The 23,003-nt window shown below is 45.4% G+C and overlaps 1 protein-coding gene across 9 annotated transcripts in view; it reads left to right on the plus strand.

The window, feature by feature from the left end:
* Positions 1-23,003, plus strand: part of Unc79 (unc-79 homolog, NALCN channel complex subunit) — a 236,505-nt gene that overhangs the window by 107,165 nt on the left and 106,337 nt on the right. For all 9 annotated transcript variants that reach the window (XM_032908298.1, XM_032908292.1, XM_032908290.1 and 6 more), the window contains exons 12-19: positions 1,947-2,176; positions 4,036-4,207; positions 5,793-6,023; positions 11,848-12,038; positions 12,532-12,655; positions 14,187-14,327; positions 16,186-16,407; positions 19,613-19,840. In XM_032908298.1, coding sequence (XP_032764189.1) covers positions 1,947-2,176; positions 4,036-4,207; positions 5,793-6,023; positions 11,848-12,038; positions 12,532-12,655; positions 14,187-14,327; positions 16,186-16,407; positions 19,613-19,840 — 1,539 coding nt within the window. The remainder of the gene's footprint in view (positions 1-1,946; positions 2,177-4,035; positions 4,208-5,792; positions 6,024-11,847; positions 12,039-12,531; positions 12,656-14,186; positions 14,328-16,185; positions 16,408-19,612; positions 19,841-23,003) is intronic.

The raw sequence follows: 23,003 nt of genomic DNA on the forward strand, positions 1-23,003 counted from the left end.
TCCCAATATTACCACGTGGGGGTTAAGATTTCAACATGGGGGTTTAGGGGTGGGGTTTGGAGTAAGTATTCAAGCAACAGCAGCAGCTGTAAGGGAGAAAGGCCACTAAGTGTGTATGCTGAGCAATACTGCCCTGCCGGTAGAACCGTGTGTGTTGGTTGGAGGGCGAGCAAAAGGAGCTCTACAGTAAAAAGAATACACGTGAGTGAAACTCAGCATCTGAGAGAGAAAGGTCATTGCATGAACTTTCCCTATGGATACACAGATGTCTCCTCTCTCCAGAGAGGGCACCCACAACACAACAAAATACTCTTCCCTCAAAATCCAAAGCCTTATGTATAGAGATGGGTGAGAGGTCGCTGAATGGAGCTTGGGTGACCGCAAAGCAGCTGTACCATCAGAAAGTCAAACCACGGCATGAGTGGTAACTTCCCTATGGTCTCCTCTTCGGTTGATACTCCAGGCTCAGTACTCTAGCATTTTTCTGAGATCATAGAGCCATGTGCAACTAGGGCAGAATTGCCCAGAGCTGACTGAGAGTGTAGGAGGAAGTGGCTAGAATCCCAGGTAAAGGTCTAGCGACCCTCCATATCCCTCCTCCTATGAGGGAATCTCAACAGTCAACAGGCCTGGCCCTGAGGATCTCATTTAGAGGTCACAGCTGTTCTGTGGACAGTGAGGGCTGTGCACAGTGCTCAATGGCATCCACAAACAAGGAAAAATCAGCGCTGACTTGGATGCCCAAACAGAGGAAAATCACAAGGAATCTTAGTAGAAGGATCACAAGACATCTCAACAGCTTACCTAAAAGACTAGTAACAATATATTATAAATATTTTAAACTCTATGACCATAAACACACAGCTGCAGTCTGTTGGGAAAGCTGTGATTGTGGAAAGTATAGAGACTTGAATATCCCCGTCTTGCTCTGATGGTGTGTTGTCCTGAGTCGTGTTAGGAAAATGGGATTTTTCTAACACCAGCATCCGAAGTCAGTAGCCTCGTACCTGAAGAGGTGAACTGGTAGTTCCCACTGACAGTTCATTGTATCGCTGACATGTTGATGGAGGGTTTGTGTTTGCAGCCTTCCTCCTGACTCCCCTGGGGTTCTGTCAGGAGGGTTCCCCACTCTTTCCAAACTCTGAGTTGATAGAAGCCCAGGGGATTATTTGTCCTTGAGTTGATCATATCTGTCAAGCTCTCCTGCTTTGTCTGATGACGCCAGGGTGCTCCCTGCTCCCTCAGAGCTCTGCAGATCACTTCCCATAGAGGCTTCCTCACCTTCCTGCCTCTTGTCAGGGCAGCAATGACAATATCCCCTCCCCCAAGATGGAAAGGCCTCTCTCTCTGCTGCACAGCTTTTCTCCTTCCCATGGCTCGTCTGTTGATTCCTCTGCTGTGGTTGGTGTTGTGGCGGTTCTGTGACTAGATCTAGTTGTGCTTTGGTGTGTCCTTGTGGTGCTCCTCCGTATGCTTATTAGGCCTTTGGAGGGCTGGGAGTGGAGAAGGCCCTGCTACAGAGTCACCAGCCCAGAGTATCGTGACCTCCCTCCTTGAATGGCAAGGACAGGCGAACTGCAGGGGAGATCTACTCTGTGAGTGGCAGATCGACTAATTTTTCAAAGGATTATGCTAGAGGTTGAAATCTTTCCTTCCTGACTCTGGGGTGCTGTGACGGGCTTTCTCTGCATCCCGATTCTACGTTTTTATTCTTAACGTCTGTTGAGAAAATCTTAAGCATTCAATTCAACCAAACCAGCTTCCTAACGCAGTTCCATTGCTTTCTAGACCATATCCACCCTTTCCACTAGAATTGAACCCCTCCGAGTGACTAGACAATACCTTGAATTTTGGAAACCGGGTCACTTCCTGTGTGGCCCCTTGAGGTTTTATCCACCTTTGTCTCAGAAGCCAGCTTTAATTGGCTTTGCCTTCTCTGCTTCCAGAACTGCAGCTCCCATGTCAGAAGGGCAGTGGTCACCTGCTTTTCCGCAGGGTGCTGCGGTCGCCACGGAAACAGGCCTGTTCGGTACTGCAAAAGGTGCCATTCGAACCACCACAGTAACGAGGTGGGGGCCACCGCGGAGACTCACCTCTACCAGACCTCTCCGCCCCCCATCAACACCCGGGAGTGTGGGGCGGAGGAGCTGGTCTGCGCTGTGGAGGCAGTGATCAGGTAACCATGGCTTCCCCTGTGTGGCTTTGAACTCGGCTTGCGCATACAGAGTGGAACAGATCCACCCCTTTCTCACGCCCTCTGCAGTCCGCCATGATGATGTTTTAATAAAACGTATGAGTTCAGTAAATACTTTGATTGGATGAATATCATATGCAAGGCCTTGTGCTGGGTACTTGGGAAACACAAATCCCCTTCGGTTACCCAAGCAGGGACTAAAGAAAGGAAACTTGTAATTGCAATAGGCTCTGGGGAGCACAGGGTAGCAGTGGGCAGAGGAAGCCAGTGCTAGGGTGGTGGGGTGTTAGGGTGGTGAAGCAGAGGCTGGAGCATGGCAGTGTTAGCCAGGAGGAGGGCTGCAGAGCCCATGTGCATGCTTACCTGACTGTCAGTATAAAAGGGCAGGGAGCCAGGGAGCAGCAGAGCTGAGGTGAACTTTAAAGAGGAGGGATTGAGACGGGTGTCTACCAGAAGAAAGCAGCGTTGCACACCACAGCCTCTAGATGTGCTCTTTTCAGAGATTTCCCAAACCCACAAGATCATTAAACATTAAATAATACCTACATATACAGTTCCTAAGGAGACTTTGTCTTTTCTCTTTCTCTCATACCGATGACAAACCGTAATAGAATTATGATGATTACTGAGTGGCGCACAGAAAACAAAGATCAAAATGCAGCCGGGCAGTTCTGTGCGTTCCCTAGTTGTTCTCAATGTGTGTTTTATTTATTATGACCACGATTATAGCGAGTCTGCGGTTCTGAGCTAATATTCAGTCTGCTCTCTCCATGTTGGGCTGAAGTTTTGCTTTTACCACTTCCGAGTCCATATGCAAAACCCACAGAGTGGGCTGGGGAGATGGCTCAGTGGGTAAGAGCATTTGCTATGCAAGCATGGAGACCTGAGTCTGACCCGGAACGCACTGTAAAAAGACTAGGCACGACCACTTATCTGTAATGAGATCACGGGGAACCGAGACAGGCAGATCCCGACAGTGTGGGGCCTGTCTGCCTAAGCCTGGTGGGTTTCCAGTCCAATGGGATGCTCACAAAGTGATGCATAAGTCAATGGGATGCATAAGTCAGAGAGCAATGGGACACCCAGTGTCCTCCTCTGGCCTTTGCAGGTGCACACACAAGTGTACACACCCATATCCCCAACTCACATGTATATGCCACACACCATAACACACAGACACATACACACATACATATACACACACATACATAGACACACACACAGTAATAATTTGTTTTTCTCAGCCATTGTAGATTTATGTGGCTTTAATTTTTTAATATTTTAGAAACAACTTTCTGATATTTTGTGGGCAGGGCTCTTCCTATATAGTCTCAGAGGTGGGTTAGCTGGTGAAGGGGTTTACACATTTTCACAATGTGTTACCAAACTGCTTTCGAAAGCGTGAGTATCAGTTTACAGTGCCAACAGTGCATGTGAAGCCACTTGCTTTGGCTGAGCCCTTGCCAACATTAATTGTTCTTACTTTTTATTTGCTACTTGCCTAGCAAGCTGGGAGAGGAGCCACTCCCTTGCTTCCAGGGTCTTGAACACTTGCTACCCACTCTTCTTCCAACTGGGTGCAAATGACCAGTCTTGCCTTGTGAGGGGTGGTCACATCCACCTGCTTGGGATTGATCGGAGGAAGGAGACTCTTGGCTTATCTTTGAGATGGGGAAATAGGAAGAAAAGGAAACTAGGGTTTCTGGGTAAATGACTGGGACTTAGAGAAGGGTAACCACAATGCTCGAGCGCTCACAGGGCGATCGATCGTTCCAAATGGGCTGGGATCCAGGATGCGTTTTTTTGTTTTTGTTTTTGTTCCCACTTCTTCTCTTGGGCAGCTTGTTGAAGGAAGCGGAGTTCCACGCAGAGCAAAGGGAGCACGAGTTGAACCGCCGGCGGCAGCTGGGCCTCTCCTCCTCCCACCACTCCCTGGACAACACTGACTTTGATAACAAAGACGATGACAAACACGACCAGAGGCTGCTCAGTCAGTTCGGGATATGGTTCTTAGTAAGGAAAAGCTGCCAGCCGCCCTCCGCCTTCCTCCTCCTCACTTCTACATTGTATCTATCTGATGAGGAACTGCCCCTGCTCTTTTGAAAGGAGACAGGGAATAGTGAAGACTTAACTCTGGAACAGGGCGGGTGTGGGTGGGGGATACCCTGGGGTAGCAGCTCCCCTCAACTCTGGGTGGCTTGTTTTATCCAAGATTGCCTTTAGAAAGTAACAATGTCCCTATCTATCCCCAGAATCCCGGGAACTTTCGTTCTTAATTATAAAGAAATTTACTTTACAACCAATTTTTGGTACACTTATCATTTTATCACTTATTAAAGATGAAGGAAGCTAATGTCTCTGAGATGCCTATGCCTGTTTGTTTTTATGTAAACAATTAAATATTGGCAGAATAAGTGACACTTCAGGAGGCAGAAAGTCTTTAAGGTTTTTTTCAGGGTGAATCAATATTTTGATTTTATAATTGTCAGTGCTCACCCCCTCCCTCTATTTGATTTTAACAAACAAGTAGGCGGCGAGAGCCACAGTGCCAAGGCCTTGCCTCAAGTGATGCTCGCTCGCCTCCCTCCCAAGATGCAATGGGAGAGTCGCTAGTGCAGGCTGTCTAGTACTAAATTTAATATAAGGCACGGGAGATTCGTGTCTTATCATTTATTACATGAGGAAATTTTTGTCTAGTTAAGGGGGTCTACGGTATATGGATATACCTATGTATACATATAGGAACAGTAGTGGGGTTACTGGGGAGTGAGTGGTTACACGGATTTGAGGCGACTGTACTGTTCATCGAGTGGACAAACACTGCAGAGACGCAGCTGAATGAGCCACTTCTGCAGAGATACAGGCTGTGTTTTCTTTCTTGCCTGCTGGAGACAAAGATTATGTCTCCATAGTGATCTCTCTCTTCTAGACTTGCACACAGTTTCTTGAGGGGAAAAAAAAAAGACTACCAAATTGGGAATTAATTGTTGGTTCCACATGTCTTGCTTCCAAGGACTTATTATACAGGAACACAGTGACTCCTATTGTTGGAAACTCTTTGGAGGCAGGGACAATGCTTTAATTAATTAGCCAATTAGTTAATTAATTTTGTATCTTTTTGGACCCTGCCAAGTGCTCAAGTAAACCATTGTTTCAGAATGGGTAAAATATTGTTTAAAAATTACTTCTGACATGGTGAGCTGGGAGGAGCACTCGGGTATCAGAATTATTACTGATGCAAAATTTTTACCTGAATTGGATCTTTTGAGGACTGAAATATGTGTGAGGATTTTTAAAATCGAAGATATTAATGAAAGTTTATCGACTTAATCTTTTGGAAAAGAATTTTTCTAGTTCAGGTTACGTAATGGAGTTACCATAGGGAAACAGTGCTTATTAGATGCTTAGGGCCGTTGCTGTGGCAATCCACCCATGGCTTTAGAGAAGACTGTAGTTCTGGATAGATGGTAACCGTTTGTAACATTGTTGGTTTGGAATGCCTCGTCTGGAGCCCCTCCCCTTTTTCCTTTTTAAATATGCTTGTCATAACTTTGTAAAGCTGGGCAGAACCTGAGCGAGATCTGTTCTGTTACCCCAGGTGAGCCTCTGCACACCCAGCGAGAACACGCCCACGGAGAGCCTGGCCCGGCTGGTAGCCATGGTATTTCAATGGTTTCACTCCACGGCGTACATGATGGATGATGAGGTCGGAAGCTTGGTGGAAAAGCTGAAGCCACAGTTTGTCACCAAGTGGTTGAAGACAGTATGTGATGTCCGATTTGATGTCATGGTCATGTGCCTTCTTCCCAAACCCATGGAATTTGCCAGGGTAAGTGGAGGTCACCTATCTGGGCCTTACTGTGGGAGAGGGTTGGGGGCAACGCCACCTTTGACGACCCCCCTCTCTGTGTCAAAAGCCAAAGACAGTTCACTTAGATGTGGTGACATACACTTGTAATCCCAGAATTTAGGAGGTGGAGGCAGGAGGATTGCTATGGGGTCCATGGTACTTTAGACTATACACTGAGTATCAGGCCAGTTGGGATTACTGTGCAATCAAAAAAAATGAAAAATCCAAATCCAAACAAACAAAAACCAAGGGTGGTTAGTGAGATATCTTCACCTTTGATGATGTGCCATTTTGGCTTTGGTTTGGAATAGGGAAGAATGGCATGATGGGAAGGAGTATAAGGTGTCTATGGTAACTTAAGTATGCGTATACCCTTAGGGTTGCTTGTTTTTATTAAGAAAGAAAAGAAATTATTTCTATGTGGTTTGGGGGCTCACTTCTTTCCTGGCTTGCAGCCAGTGAGGGGCATTCTGATGGCTTCATGTGCACTTCTACATTATGGCAGAGTGGCAAGGACTTCCTACTAAAAGCAATGAATCTTCGCTTGGGCTCACACATGCCCAGTGGGTCTCTAAAAGCAGGGTACAGCCTGGCATCTGTAGGCTCACTTCCTGCAGGTCTTCTTTGGGTCAGATCCTTCTTGGTCAACTGCCTATAGGTGGGTCGTTACAGTTACTCAGGCCCCTGCGAGGCAAGGACACTAAGATAAATGCCACTCGAAGCTAGTTTTACAAGGGCTCAACCACCCATGTTTAAGGTGTCCTGTTTTCAGACCTTTGTCATGCCTCCTTGAAGTCTTCAGCAATGACTGCCCACCTTCCAAGAACACCCAGGCTTTGCAGGAGATCACCCTTCGAGAAGACAGACCGCCCACCCCCTCAGTCAGAACAGGCATCGCATGGGGAACAGATCACCCCACTTCCAGCACCACCGGTCTGTTGGATACACAACCTGTGAGCCAGTAGGAGTCCTGATTGACTCCCTACCCCTCCTTCGGAGTAAATTTCTCACCACAGAATATTCTGTGTGGGCAGAACCGAGATAACATCCAACTAGACAACAGTTTGATGGAGACTTCTCCATTGTGCAGACCTCACACTCTCTTCCCCATGTAATTTCCAAGTTTGTCAGTGTTAGGGAAGAGAGGCCCCACCTTCTTTGTCTTCCCAGTGAGGTCATCCTGAATACCAAATTCCTTTCTTGTCTTCAACCATTCCTTTGGGATGAGGGGCCAGACCTGCTTTGGAATCCCTGTTCTCTCTGGCTTCCCATTAAAGACCCCAGTCATGGTTGAAGTCCGCACTGTGCTGTTTAAAATGGTTCCTAGAATGGCCAGAGCCCCCTGTCCATGTGGTGGAGGACAGATTTCTCTATGCCTCTCTTCTGGATACCTAGTGGATCACTACCTGTAGGTGCTTAGCTGGGAAGACCCTGGATTTCTTCATTACAAATACCATTTGTGCCTAACTCAGAAAGGTGGAGGCTCAGAATCGGGTTTTGGCAGTAGGACATGGTATTGTCCCACCAAAGTATTTTCTAGGCTTTATCTTTATTTGCATTTTTTTCTTTCAAAAAGACCTTGAGGTAATTTTCAGTTTAAGACTGGTCTGATAGGAGACCATCTGCAGGAAAAGCTGTGACTGCAGGATTCAGAGACTGAGCAGTTATGGCGAGAGGCGATGGTCCTCTCCTCTTTGGTGCCACCTACTGACGCCTGCCTAAAATTGCATCTTTACATGATGGGCATTTTCCAGTTGCTGGAACTCTGCCTGTGCATGCTTCCTGTTATTTCTCTTAGAGTGGTAGAAGACTGTTCTGATGTGATTCTGAGAGGTAAGAGCTTCCCCTTTCCCAAAACGGGTCCTACAAGGAAGCTAACAATAGATTAATTAGAAGAGAAGGTTTATTGATGAGAATAATGGAAGACGACTGATTACTCTCGGAACAGTTAGAGATTTAAGGTTTCCATACCAAATTCAACATGGCTTTGGCTTTTTTTTGTGTGTGTGACAGGGTTTCCCTGTATTTATTTTATTTTATTTTCATTTTCTTTGTTTGACTTATTTAATTTATTTGCTTTTATTTTAAGATATACTTTATTATATATAAGTGCACTGCAGCTGTCTTCAGACACACCAGAAGAGGGCATCAGATCTTGTTACAGATCTTGTGAGCCACCATGTGGTTGCTGGGAATTGAACTCAGGACCTCTGGAAGAGCAGTCAGTGCTCTTAACCACTGAGCCACCTCTCCAGCCCGGCTTTTTGAACCTGTCTGGGGTTCTTGGCTTTTTGAAGCTAAGAACAAAATGTGATTTTTCTCTACACTGGATGAATTCTCCAGAGTTTCTCTGGACACTCTCTTTGGAGGGGGTAAACAGAGATGCATTTTCAAATTCCTCTGCTTTAGGCACTTATGAAAAGTTCAAACACACTTTGGTAGGTTTTGTTTGTTTGTTTGTTTCTTTTCCCAAGCATTTTCACGTTAAAACAGTTTCTTAGCAATTTGGAATTTGAGTGTCTCCCATTGCTATTTCCTATGATCTCTGTATGTATGATCTTGACCAAGATGCCAGGAGGTCTGTATGCAGAGCTGCTTCGATCAGAAGGGGACAGAGTGAGCCCAAGAAAACAGAGCAGAGATCCATGCTTGGCTAGATCGCAGACCTTGTTTCTGAGGCTAAGGAGGCCTGGAGTGGACATTTCTGGACATTAGCAAAATGAAGATGTTAGCGACACAGTGACTCTGGTTTCCCATACGAATCGAGAATGTCCTGGGTATTTGGTGAATTACCTGAGGGACTTGAACTGCTGTGGTTGAGTCCTTTGAAGCTTAAGTCATCCAGCTTCAGTTTGCAAGCTTTGGGGACAATATACCCAGCATTAAAGATAAGTCCGTTATTTGTCTATTGTGTGGTGGGGGAGGGATGTACGTGCACTGGCATGTGTGTGGAAGTCGGAGGATAATCCGTTGTAGTTTATTCTCTCCTTTCTTTTACTATGTTGGTCTGGGAGATGGAATTCAGATCATTAGGCATGACAGCAGACACCTTTTCCTCCTGAGTCATCTCGTCTGCCCAAGACGACCCAATCTTAATAAGAATCTGGACAATTGAATTTAGTTCTCTGTTGACGCTAGGCCAGGAGGGTGGGAGAACATTTAGACACAGATCACAGAAGGCTAAGTGCTGAGAGTTCCTGCCAAACAAACCTGAATATTTAAGATCAAATCACAGGAGCCCACATGAAAAGCCACATGTGGCCATGTGTGACACCTGAAATCCCAGTACTGGCTGTGGACAGGGGAGACAGGAGATGTCCGGGGTTCTCTGGCTAACATCCTTGTACCTGTTCCAGTTAGAGTCTAAGGAGTAAGGTAGAGAAGGGAAAGGTGCCTGATGTCTCCTTCTGGAACGCACACCATATAGTCCTGCACAAGCCATACACTTACACACTCTACACAAAGGAAAAGTTAGAAACAGAATTGTCAAAGTGAAAGTCACAACTTGCACTAAAGAGTGGGGGGTTAGGGGTTGATTGACCCGAAGACATGCTAAGGAGATGAGCAGAGTAAGGGTCCCTCAGTGAGATAACTCACTTATCCTCCCCAGAGCCCTCTCTCAACGCAACTGCTTATTGATCCTCTACTAAAAAGAAACAAAGATAAAAAAGATTCCACATTTTATGGAACAAGGTAAAGACTTGGAAACTCTCAACTCTTTATTAAGTTTATTCTAGTAAGTAGAATATAGAATGTAAGCTTATGTTTTAGTAAGTGCACTTAATGCTTTACATCTCTTCTAGCCCACCACTCATCAGAGGTCGTGGAAAGGAAAGGTTAATAGGGCAAAAAAATAGAGGATGTGGACCTGTTTAGAAATAGTTCATTGAGGGGTTGGGGATTTAGCTTAGTGGTAGAGCGCTTGCCTAGGAAGCGCAAGGCCCTGGGTTCAGTCCCCAGCTCCGAAAAAAAGAACCAAAAAAAAAAAAAAAAAGAAAAGAAATAGTTCATTGGGGCAGTTCCAATCTGCGTTGTCAGGGCATCAGCAGTTCAGGTCACAGGAATCAGCAGCTCAACCCACTTGCAAACACCATCCGTGAACCAGCCACAAACACTTCAGTCCACAAGAAACCGTGAGGCTCTGCTGATCGGCCTGAGTCGGAGGAAGCAGCACGTAGCTGCTGGAGCACCGCCAGAAGTTCTGTGGTGCGTTTCTCTCCACAAAGTCACAACAAGTGACTATCGGCAGAGAAGATGAGGCGAACCAATGCCACTGCGTTGCCCGTGAACACCAACGTCAGTAAAGCTGGATGAAGACCAGCAGGGGTGGCAAGGCGAACCAATACCACGCGGCATCGTCCACTGTAGGTTGGGTTAGAGTCACACCCTTCCCAACATCACATGCTCGCTCAAGCGTCCGCTCTAGCACAGTGTCACAAGCCCTTTTCCCAGGCAGCTTCCAGAGAAGCATCACGTTTCTGTTCTCAGCAAAGCATCCTCCCACGCGTCTGTGTCTGCTTCAGCAGAAACATCCTCTCATCAGACAACTTCCGGAAAAACGTCTGCATCTCCAAAGAAACCAGAGATTTCCACTTTAATAGACTCTTCAATACTAGGCTTAAAACAACTCAAACTTATAAATCAATAAACTCTTAATTAGTTTTTTTTAAAAAGATGATTCTTTTTCTTTCTTTCTGGTGTTGAGGATTGAATGCAAAGGGTCATGCATGCAAGGCAAGGGCTCCGTCACTGAATGATACCCCTTGACTCCCTCCAAATGCATCCTTTTTTTATTCATGGGTTTAACTACATTAGAACATCTTTTGTTTTTTTAAAATGGCTGTGGCAGAATATGAGGGGTAGAGAAAAATGGCAGTACAGGGTGGCAGGAGGAAGTGCGTCCCTCTGTGGACAGGGGCAGCTGCACATTAACCCAGCTTTAGAAAGAGTAATTTCCATCATTGCTCATCACTGTAGGACTAGAACTTCAGACTTACAACTCACACAGGCTCTGGAAGTCCATTGCAGAATAGTTCAAATTCAGTTCACGATCAATATCTGTACCTTCCTGTAACTGTGTTTTCTTTCTTTCTTCCTTTCTCTCTCTCTTTCTTTCTCTCTCTCTCTCTCTCTCTCTCTCTCTCTCTCTCTCTCTCTCTTTCTTTCTTATTTTTCTGGAGAGCTTAGTGTAAAGTTCTCCACATGGCCAGCAAGCACTTTTAAAAGTATTTGACATGCTCAATCATTACGGAAATGCAGATTCAAACCTCTTTAAGATTTGGTGGTGATGGCACCTGCCCTTAATTTCAACGCTCGAGGCAGGCGGATCTGAGTTCAAGGCCAGCCTGGTCTACAGAGCATGTTCCAGGACAGCCAGAGCTGTACAGAGAAACCTTGCCTCTAACCTACAATCCTCTCACCCTCCCCCCTTCAGTCTCACACCAGTCAGAATGGCCATCATCAGGAATATCTGTGACAACAAATGCCATGGATGTGGGGGATGGGAGCCCTAGTGTTCTGTTGGTGGGAGTGGAAGTCAGTGCAGCCTCTGTGGAATTCCGTCTGGAGGTTTCTCAAAAGCTGGAAATAGATTCACTACATGACCCAGCTGCGTCACTGTGGGGCGTTTCCGGAAAGGACTCGATGTCTTCCCACAGAGATACTCCTGTGCTCACGGATGGGTTGTAATGGTGACTTTGATTCCCACACATCTGTGACTCAGCCTCGTAGTAGACCTAGTTCCTTCTAAGAAGTCCTTGACTATAACTGTAAGGAGCATGACTTGTTCTTTTGCCCTTGTCAGGTTGGCGGATACTGGGACAAGTCCTGCAGCACGGTGACTCAGTTAAAGGAAGGGCTCAACAGGATCCTCTGCCTGATCCCTTACAATGTCATCAGCCAGTCTGTGTGGGAGTGCATTATGCCTGAGTGGCTAGAAGCCATCCGGACAGAAGTCCCTGATAACCAGTTAAAGGAATTCAGGGAAGTATTAAGGTGGGTAAGTAGTTTAATGAAGCCCCCAGTTGTAGCAGTTGTAGCGATATCTAACACTCACGGGCACCGGGCACTGCTAAGCACCTTACATTATTGTCTTGATGCCTACCATTCCGTGGAGCAAGGCGAAGCATTGAGATGAGACACTGCCAGAGACCGAGCTAAGACGGTTGGAATCTAGTCAGAAAAGGACTTGTTCTTGTGGAATAATAAATGTATTTCATTCCCTCGGTTTATTTTCAAGTGTGGGTGATGGGGTACATTGGGAGAGTGTAACAAGAAATGCCGTTAGATGCTGGGGTAGTTCCATTAAGCCTCAGCCGGGGATGAATGTTAACGTTATCACAACCACACTCAAGTGCCCGGTGAGAACACAAGGTAACAGATCTAAAGGCCTCGGTTCTCTGAGGTTATAGTTAGAAATACTTCGGCGTCACCGGTAGCCTTTGGTGTGTGCCCATCGGTCACTTACTTTTATTGCTCTGTCTTCCAGCAAAATGTTTGACATAGAGCTGTGCCCTCTGCCATTTTCAATGGAAGAGATGTTCGGCTTTATTAGCTGTCGGTTTACAGGATATCCCTCCACTGTGCAGGAGCAAGCGCTACTCTGGCTTCATGTAAGTGCACGATGCCATTTTGCCCCGTCTGCTAGTCCCTGATCTTCAGGTACCTAGGAGAAGGGGGAGGAGTTTTTGCAGAGACTCCCAAACCTTTGTGTTTATGAAAGTTTGCTGCAGACTAATGTCACATGTGGGGAGATAAGTGGTTAAATTTCGGATACATGTAGGTGTAGGTGGTGAATAAATATAATTGTATTTGGCGATGTCACCAAATTCATTGGGCCTTTGGACCTCGCGTTTGGCTGGTGTCCTGGGTTCAGAGAAATCACTTGGGAAGAGTGAGACTTAGTTACGGACAGAATGGTTCACACAGTCTCCTCTGCCCAGGATGGCTTTCTTTTGTGTCATCCTCAGTGAGCACAAGCTTGCCTCACAAATGATCTCCCCTCAAGTTTTCTGTAGCTCTCAGTCCCCCAGATCCTCAGTCCTCCCTGGAGCATCCGACAGGCTCTCTTTGTGAATTCTGTCCTTTGTAATAGATTTTATTTTCTTTTTTCTTTCTTTCTTTTTGTTTTGTTTTGTTTTGTTTTGGTTTGGTTTGGTTTAGTTTTCCTTCTGCTTACAAACCCCTCAAATTCAGGAACCACATCCTATTTTTAACTTTACAGCCCTCCCCATTCTTTCCCCCTAGCATTCGGACACACATTTTATTTAGTGACCGCTTAGCTAAAAAAAAATGTGAAATTGAATCCCTACCACAAGATTTAGATCGTTTCATAAAATGAGGGCAAATTTAATGTTTGATTACGATTACAGATACTTCTTTTTTTGTTTGTTTGTTTGTTTTTTTTATGGTACTAGGGGTTGAATTTAGGGCCTTCTGCATTGCTGCCATGGAAGGTATCAAAGAGTGGACAAGATAGGGCTCAAAACTCACTCGTGATAATTAGCTATGGAAACACTTGCAAATCTCGCATAGGCCACTTGATAACTACTAGGTTAGAAACATGTCTTTTCTCAGTCTTCCTTCCTTCGAGCCACTGGCAGGGGGAGGAATGGTACCAGTAATCAAACCCAGTAAAGTGGTGATTGTTTTCGGAAAGTCCTGACGGAAGTTCTCAGAGGAGCGGAGGGTGGGTTTATTCTGTTTGAAGAAAGGAAGCATGGAGCTCGGGAAAGTTCATGGCAGATGAGGTGTATCTGCCCCACAAGGACATGAGCAAGACAGAGAGCAAGACAGCATGCAGCATCCAGTCAGAGTGGGGTGGGCTGGGGCAAGTGCCGCAGATGCTGTTAGTCGAGGGAAACAGTTCAGTGCGGGTACGAAGAGGAGGGCAGACGTCAAGGGAGACAGCGGAAAGAACACAGCTCAGTGGGCAGTGGGGAGAGGAAAATGGAAATTTCAAAGGTAACTGATTTCCTTGGTGTGAATAATTGAAAACAGCTGTGCTCATATGTGTATGAAAAATGTCCCTACTTTCATGACATAACTGTCACGGCATTAGAGAAAATATTAGATATGGTTTTCTGAGTTTGAAAATTTACTTATTTTTTTGGGGGGTGTGTGTGTTATGTGTTTTTCCCTCAGGTACTTTCGGAGTTAGATATCACGGTTCCACTCCAGCTCTTGATAAGTATGTTTTCTGATGGTGTTAATTCTGTCAAAGAATTGGCAAATCAAAGAAAATCAAGAGCCAATGAACTGTCAGGGAACCTCGCATCTCGAAGGGTAATTATTACCATAACAGTTCTCATTCTAATTGTTAAGGCTTGGGAAACCTCTGCCAGCTCGGCTGGGAAGGAGCATCATTAGAAATCTCTTTGGAAAGATTGTATCATGTTCCGTTTCATTAATCTTTTAATTACATTAAATAAGAAAGCATTTGCTAAAGACAGACTTGATGTAGCCTTTAATCAGTAAGTTGCTGTTCTCTTCTTTTTTTAAATTTAATTTGCCCTCGCTTACCATTGAGAGAACAAGAGAGCAGTTCATTATATCCTTCCTCTGGGTGCAGGGTGTCCTCCTGGAAGCCAGGGGATTCTTTTCTAGTTCCTGTGAAGGGGGAGTGGGGTGACTTGCTTTTCTTTTTGCTCTCCTGTTTCGGGAAGACACGGTCAGTTGGTGGAGACTTTAGGTGATACAGAGTCTGTGAATCAGCCGAGGTCTTTTTATTGCATCTTTGAGGGTAAGAAGGTTTGTAAGATTGGTTGGTGGGCTTTCGTACCCATGGAGGACCTGAAGGAGTTTCTGTAGGTGGAGGGATGTTCTCAGACCAGGCAGTTCATGAGAGGTAAATGACCTCGGTGCTCTGCACAACAGGCCTGTCCCCAGGACATTCCCACAGCCATTCCACTGACATCTGGGGCTCACAGGATCATAGTCTGTATAGTTTGTATTCAGTTCAGAGGGATCTTTGCTTGGCTGTCTGATAGGAACCAGGGGCCCACCTTGTCTTCTTCTTTTCGCAACTCAAAGGTTGTATAACAAGCTTAGGCCGTATGGCAGCTTATTCCGTGCGGTGTTCACAGTGAACAATATCACGGAGCTGTAAGAACCCCTTATTCCTCGTTTTTACAATTGCTCAACCTTAGATCCAGGAAAGTGGCGCTATTGATACCTATTCTGATTTATAAGGGGGGTGATCTTTCTTACCTGGGACTGAATAATATTTGTGATGCTTCTTGGTTACTAGAAGGGTCCGTAGGAGATAAAATAGCAGTTGAGCCTGATACACAGACATGCCAGATAGGGCTCCACCGAAGAATTTATCACCCATAGTAAAGGGGGAGGTTTCAGTGGGGATTCTGTGGGCAGAGTTATGAGAACAGTTAAAAGCCCAAGGGTGGACACTGAAGCTCCCACAGTGAATGAACACTCAGTTGGAAGCCACTGTCCTTGTGGGGCTGAAGGATAAGGAACTCCACTAGGTAGCTGGCTGAGGTCTCCCTGGAGTGATGGCTTGAGATGCACGGCAGAGCAGGCAGGGGTGGCAAGAAGTCTCCCTCCTCTTGCCTCTGCAGCTCTGGTGTTCTTCTGGTGCCTGCTGGACACCAGGCAGCAAAGGAGGCAGGTGGGACCCAGCGAAGAGCAAAGGACAGTCGAGGAGCGTGGGTGGGCACATGGGAGAGCCAGTGCAGTGTGTATCCTTTCTCATGGAAAATCGATCACTATAACCTCAGGGGGGCATCCTAAAACCCTTCCAACCCAGAAGTCTACATTTATAATCCTAGAAATTCTCTTGAAATACTTTACTCCGTAATTTCTCATTTTTTCAGCTTGTTTTCTGTCATATTAGCCGCTGAGATTTATCATGCATGACAGTGTTTGAGGGGACAGGAAAGATGGCAGACACTTTCACTGCTCAGAGGTCTCACTCATTTCCAGACAACTAAGAGGAAAATGTGGGTGTTCCCTACCTTGTTCACATTATTTTGTGGGGTTGTATGAGGTCAAGTACAATACCCATGAGAAGCTGGTCCGACAACAGGAAGTGCCTTCCCTGGGGTTCTCAGATACCTCGGACACTTAGCGAGCCTGTGGAGCCTCCGTGAGGCCATTTTGCATTTGCTGATGTGTTTTCTTCCAGGTGAGTGTCGCCTCTGATCCTGGTCGACGAGGTCAGCACAATACCTTGAGTCCGTTTCATAGCCCTTTCCAGAGTCCGTTCCGGAGTCCCATGCGTAGTCCATTCCGTAGCCCCTTCAAGAACTTTGGACACCCAGGAGGAAGGACTATTGATTTTGATTGTGAAGATGATGACATGAATCTAAATTGTTTCATCCTCATGTTTGACCTTCTCCTAAAGCAGGTAGCGGAAGCATGAGATTCCTTTAGTTCACAGATTGGGCATACAGACCCCTGCCGAGTGATCCTGTCTGGTGGGTGGGTCTCTCTGCTCTCACTGGCCCGGGTGCCATCCCTTAAGACTTTTGCAAACTCCTTGGGAATCTCTTAAGGAGTCTAAAACGACGTGTGTGACCACCTGCAGTGTCGTTGACATGTGAAAATGGACCTGAATTTTAGAGATAATGTTCTGGTTGAATATATTGAATGAAAGAGCTGGCTACTGCTATTGTTGGGAAGATCGTGGTACGCTTTTGTTGGGATGAGAGTAATTTAAGTGTGTTTTATGAACTGATTTCTGAAGGGAATTTTAAAAGTTGAAAAGGTTCTAATAAGGAAAACATTTCCTTATAATTTAAAAAAAAATTGAAATTGTTTTGGATTCACAGAAAATTACAAGATTAATCTAAAGAATCCCTAAACCCTCTGCCCTGCAATGTTTCAGATGTCTAGGGCCCCTGTTTTCTTAACGAGTTGTTCTGAGAGTAAGTTATCCATCTCTATGCACTTCAGAGTGCATTTTTACATTATATTTTCTTATGTAGCCACAGTATAGTTGTCAAAATCAGCAAGTATTATCTAACTTCTAGAAATTCTTATTTTAGAATTAGTATAAGCACCATATTTATAGTCAAAAAGATAAGCTTAGCTTAATTTAAAAATTTCAAATTAATTAATTTGGTTTTTGTTTGTGTGTATATGCCTGGTTTCCATGGAGGCCAAGATGGGGCATTAGATTCCCTGGGACTGGAGTTACAGATGGTTCTGAGTCACCCTGTATCGGGATTCAAACCTGGGTGCTCTGCAAGAGCAGCCAGTGCTCTTAACTACCAAGCCATCCCTCTGGTCCCCATAACATATTTTTGATTTTAGAATAATCCAAAATTACATGATACAATGATTTGTCCTGGTTTCTGGTCAGTCAGTCACTCTCTGTCTTTCCCTCTCTCTCTTTCTCTGAAATATGGTCTAACTACATGGCTGTACTTGGCTTAGTACTCATTAGGTAGATCAAGGTGACCTTGAACTTGCAGCAGTCATCTGCAAGTCTCAGTCATTGTCTAGACAATATCCCAGTCGTTGTGTAGAACAGTCCCTCAGTCAGTGTGTAGACAGTCCTTCAGTTATTCTGTATTCAGTCCCTCAGTCAGTGTGTAGACAGTCCCTCAGTCAGTGTGTAGACAGTCCCTCAGTCAGTGTGTAGACAGTCCCTCAGTCAGTGTGTAGACAGTCCCTCAGTCAGTGTGTAGACAGTCCCTCAGTCAGTGTGTAGACAGTCCCTCAGTCAGTGTGACAGTCCCCCAGTCATTGTGTAGACAGTCCCCAGTCAGTCCCCAGTCATTGTGTAGATAGCCCCTCAGTCAGTCAGTGTGTAGACAGTCCCTCAGTCAGTGTGTAGACAGTCCCTCAATGTATAGACAGTCCCTCAGTAGACAGTCCCTCAGTTGTGTAGACAGTCCCTCAGTGTCAGTGTGTAGACAGTCCCTCAGTCAGTGTGTAGTCCCTCAGTCAGTGTGTAGACAGTCCCTCAGTCAGTGTGTAGACAGTCCCTCAGTCAGTGTGTAGACAGTCCCTCAGTCAGTGTGTAGACAGTCCCTCAGTCAGTGTGTAGACAGTCCCTCAGTCAGTGTGTAGACAGTCCCTCAGTCAGTGTGTAGACAGTCCCTCAGTCAGTGTGTAGACAGTCCCTCAGTCAGTGTGTAGACAGTCCCTCAGTCAGTGTGTAGACAGTCCCTCAGTTAGTGTGTAGACAGTCCCTCAGTCAGTGTGTTGACAGTCCCTCAGTCAGTGTGTAGACAGTCCCTCAGTTAGTGTATACATGTTATGTATGGATACTATTGTATACAAATCCTGTGTCATTTCCTATGAGAGACTTGAACACCCACAGATTTTGGTATTCAATCTCCCTAAGATGCCAAGGGAGGGCTCTGCTTTACCCTCTGTAATTAGTAAGTGACCTGCGTGAGTTCTTGTTTCCTATCAGACTCCCAACCATACACGGTTCATACCTCCTTAATTACTATTACAGTGGATTGCAAATTATAATATTCCAAGTCTCTCCTTTGTTCTGTACTTGCTGGTGTGCAGTGTCCCACATGAGGAGCTGTTGTTCCTTCTCCACTGCCGATGTGCTCTTCACCTGATTGTCCCTCCGCCTGTGGATTCATAGAATCTGCTGCTACGATTAATTTTATTCTGCTGCTCAGCCTACTCTGTGTCTCTGGCTCGTGGGAACTCCTTTAAGCTGACTCTTAAGGATTTTTTGTTTGTTTGTTTATATTTTTTTTTAAGATTCATTTTATTTTATGTATCTGAATACACTGTAGCTGTCTTCAGACACACCAGAAGAGGGCATCAGATGCCATTACATATGGTTGTGAGCCACCATGTGGTTGCTGGGAATTGAACTCAGGACCCCTGGAAGAACAGTCAGTGCTCTTAACCACTGAGCCATCTCTCCAGCCCCCAGACAGGGTCTGTCTTATGTAGCCTTGGCTGTCCTAATTTGCTCTGCAGACTGGACTGCACTCAAACCTACAGAGGTCTGTCTGCCTCTGCTTCCTGAGTGCTGGGGTTAAAGGCTTGTGCTGCCGTTGTCTGGCCTGCCTCTATGTTCTTCTAACGCGTCCACACCTTTCTCTTTCTTTCTCATTTGTGGGATTGGGACTCGAACCCCTGCCTTGCACATGTGGAGGTGTCCACTCTACCACTGAGCCACATCCCCAGTCTCCCACGCACCTTTAAAATAGATCCTTAATTTCTGGCAGCATGAGATATTTCCAGACACTTCCTTGTCTCAACTCTGTGATTAGCCACCTCTCCAAGGAACTCCTTTTGTTGGATAATAGCATTTAGAAACCAAGATGTGGACAGTAGGTGAGACAACATGGTTTAAATGAGAAAAGTCACACAGAGTGATAAGTTTAAAACATATATCCTTTAATGTCTCAGGAGTTTACGGATAACCTGTGTACTTTATCTTGAATCCATATTATTTTTAGACAGATGCTAGAGAGCAGTGTGTCTTCGTGACTCTTAAGCCATGTTGTTTCAAAATAATTTAGTTATTGACTAGTACCACAGCAACGTGATGTGGATAAAGGACCGAATCCTGTCTTCTTTTTCTTCCTTCTTCTCTCCTTCTCTATGTTCTTTTGTGTGTCTTTCAGATGGAGTTACAAGACGACGGCATCACAATGGGTTTGGAGCACAGTTTGTCAAAGGACATTATTTCTATCATAAACAATGTCTTCCAGGCCCCTTGGGGGGGCTCCCACAGCTGCCAGAAAGACAAAAAGGCGACCGAGTGTAGCCTGTGCCAGTCCAGCATCCTCTGTTACCAGCTCGCCTGTGAGCTCCTGGAGAGACTGGCTCCCAAAGAGGAGAGCCGGCTGGTGGTAAGCAAGGGAAGACATGAGATGGCTCGCGGCTAACAAGGCTGGTGTAGTGTGTGCGTGCGCATGTGCGTGTCTGTGTGTGTGTGTGTGTGTGTGTGTGTGTGTGTGTATGTGTGTGTGTCTGTGTGTGTGTGCGTGTGTGTGTGTGCGTGTGTGTGTGTGGGTATATATGTGTGTGTGTATGTGTGTGTGTGTCTGTGTGTGTGTGTCTGTGTCTGTCTGTGTGTGCGTGTGTGTGCATGTGTGTGTGTGTGTGCAGTGTGTGTGTGTGTATGTATGTGTGTGTGTGTGTGTGTGTGTCTGTGTCTGTGTGTGTGTGTGTCTGTGTGTGTGTCTGTGTGTGTCTGTGTTTATGTATGTCTGTTTGAGTGTCTGTGTGTGTGTATATATATATATACATATATATGTGTGTATATGTGCGTGTGTGTCTGTGTGTATATATGTCTGTGTGTATGCGTGTGTGTGTGTCTGTGTATATGTATGTCTGTGTGTCTGTGTGTATAAATATCTATATCTATATATGTGTGTGTATGTGCATGTGTGTCTGTGAGTATATATGTCTGTGTGTGTATTTCTATATGTGTGACTATATGTGTATATATGTGTGTATGTCTGTGTGTTTCTGTGTGTGTGTCTGACTCTGTGTGTATGTCTGTGTGTGTGTCTGTATGTGTGTGTGTGTGTGTGTGTGTGTGTGTGTGTCTGTGTGTGTGTATCTGACTCTGTGTGCCTGGGCCTGTGTGTGTGTGTTTGTGTCTCTGAGCGTGTATGCATGTGTCTGTGTTCATGTCTCTGTGTGTGTGTCTGACTCTGTGTGTGTGTGCCTGTGTGTGTTTCTGTGTCTCTGAGCATGTATGTGTTTGTCTGTGTGCATGTGTCTCTGTGAGTATGTCTGACTCTGTGTGTGTGTGTGCGTGCATGTGCACATGTGTCTGTGTGTTTGTTTGTCTGTCTCTGTGTGTGTGTATGTGCGTGTGTGCGTGCACACATATGTGTCTGTGTAGGAGTGGTCAGTATTTATGTTACCTAGGATAGGAGCCACAGGATACAGAATGCTTGCAAGTGGCTTGAGGGGAGTGGTAGCAGTTCCACTCATGGAGTTTCCATGGACATGGAACATTACTGGTATTCCTAAAAGATCTTTCTCACTAAATTACTTTTGTGAAGTATAAATAATAATGAAGATAGAACATTATGCAATTAAATATTAAGTAGATCACGTATGGATACAGACTTAAGGAGCTCACTGACTTCTGACAATGAAGGAAACCGACTCCCTTTTCTGGCTGTGTCCATGCTTTGCTTTCAGGGAAAATCATGTAAAGAATTGACAGTTGCTGTGTGCCACACTTCAGTGACTCCATACTTAGCTGTTTTCTGCGTAGTATATCTTAAGGGGCATATATAACATCAAAATACCCTCCAGTCATCGGAGACACATGCAACTGAGTTATCCGAGCCACCACCTGTCTTCTTCCGTTTCTTTACCATTTGTTTAGGGTCAAAAGTTATTTCTCTAAAAAAATCCAACACTTTTTGGAGTCTCACATAGAGCAATAAAGTGTACCTTCAGTCGCAATCTGCCAACCTGATCTGTCCTAATATAGTATCATGTCTTTTAACCCAGCCGTTGAATACTTACTGTAAAAGTGTCCTCCTTCCCCAGCCCCCATTGTTTCCTCTCACTCCTGCCCACTGTCTGTCCCTCCGAGCTCAGGTGTTTCAGATCCCTCAGGCAAGGGAGAAGAGGTCATATTTGCTTGCTTATATTGCCTTGTTTATTAGGCAATAACAGTTTCCAGATTCATTCTCGTCAACTTGTCAGCATATGATAAAATTTAAAAAAAAAAAAACAATCAAACCAAACAAAAATAAAACCAGCCACAGTCACAGATGGTGAGAAAATACAAATCAAAGCCGAGAAACCTAGGGTCTGTTTGCAGGTATAGCTCAGCGGTAGTGTCTGCCCAGCATGCACAAAACCCCACGCTCTATCCCAGCACTGAAAAAAACAAAACAAAACAAAAAAAAAAAAAAAAAAAAAAAAAAAAAACAACCCCCCCAATAACAACAAACCCAAGGGTCTTATTGGAAACAGACTTAAGTAAAGGAAAAACTGCAAGCCAGCAATGATGAGTATTATACATAGCAAGACATGAACAAAGTGGCTATGGGGGAATAGAGGAAGGACCTTGAGACTTGGGACCAGGAGTCTTTTGAGAAAGATGAGCCCTGAATTTATACCTGCAGTGGTGCCGGTGAAAAGAAAATGGCAGAAAAGAGTTCAGACTTTGGGAATTTCTGCCCGAATGATAGGTGGGCATTAATTTGTTAATGGACAAGCTCTAATCATCTCTTAAAGGGCCCATCTGGCCCCATCTCCATGTCACAACAGGGGCAACTTCAACAGGACTTACAGGGAACGCACTAGCACACAGCTTGAACATCCAGGTAGAGTTGCCATGCACCATGGATATTGGATCTGATTCTTACAAGAAAGATTGGAAAGAAATAAATGCTTTGAAGTCAAGTGCTCTAACTCTGGGGAAGGCCAACTAATAAGAGGGAAAAAGAAAGGAAGAGAAGACCAAAGGTAAATCCTCAAAGGGCCAGAAGTGTGAGAGAAAAGCTGAGGGGGCGTCCTAACAAAGAAAGCAAGGTGCCGAGGTGCCGACAGGAGCGGATACAGCACCTCACATTCTGTGGAGGGAAAGAGCAAGCCATGCCCGGAGAATCCTGCAACTGCAGGGTCCCTTGTTCCCCTGGGGAGATGGTGATCTGGGAGTGAAGGCAGAGTCTCGTGGTTGGCAAACCAAGTCAGCTGAGGAATTGTCTAGATGAACCACCAGCATCTCTTTGGGAAAGAGGCTTCACAGGGTTGCTCTGTGCTGTCTTCCCAGCATGTCTGAGTTCCTAAGACAAAGAGGGAAGTCAAGCACCAATAAAGAGAACCCAAGTCACCTCAAACAATCCTTCATGCCTTCTGCTTCTCACGATGGCCGAATCCTTAAATCTGGAGGATTCTGTAATTCAACTGGAAGAGACACTCGTGACCAAGAGAGAGGTCTGTCCTGGAACATGGTCTCCCCTGCCTGTACTCCAGCACCTTGGGTCTCTCATGCTTTCCCTGGGTCAAGGGGAGACACAGGGAGAGGAAAACATG

The sequence above is a fragment of the Rattus rattus genome, chromosome 7, assembly GCF_011064425.1.
Source record: "Rattus rattus isolate New Zealand chromosome 7, Rrattus_CSIRO_v1, whole genome shotgun sequence".
NCBI lineage: Eukaryota > Metazoa > Chordata > Mammalia > Rodentia > Muridae > Rattus > Rattus rattus.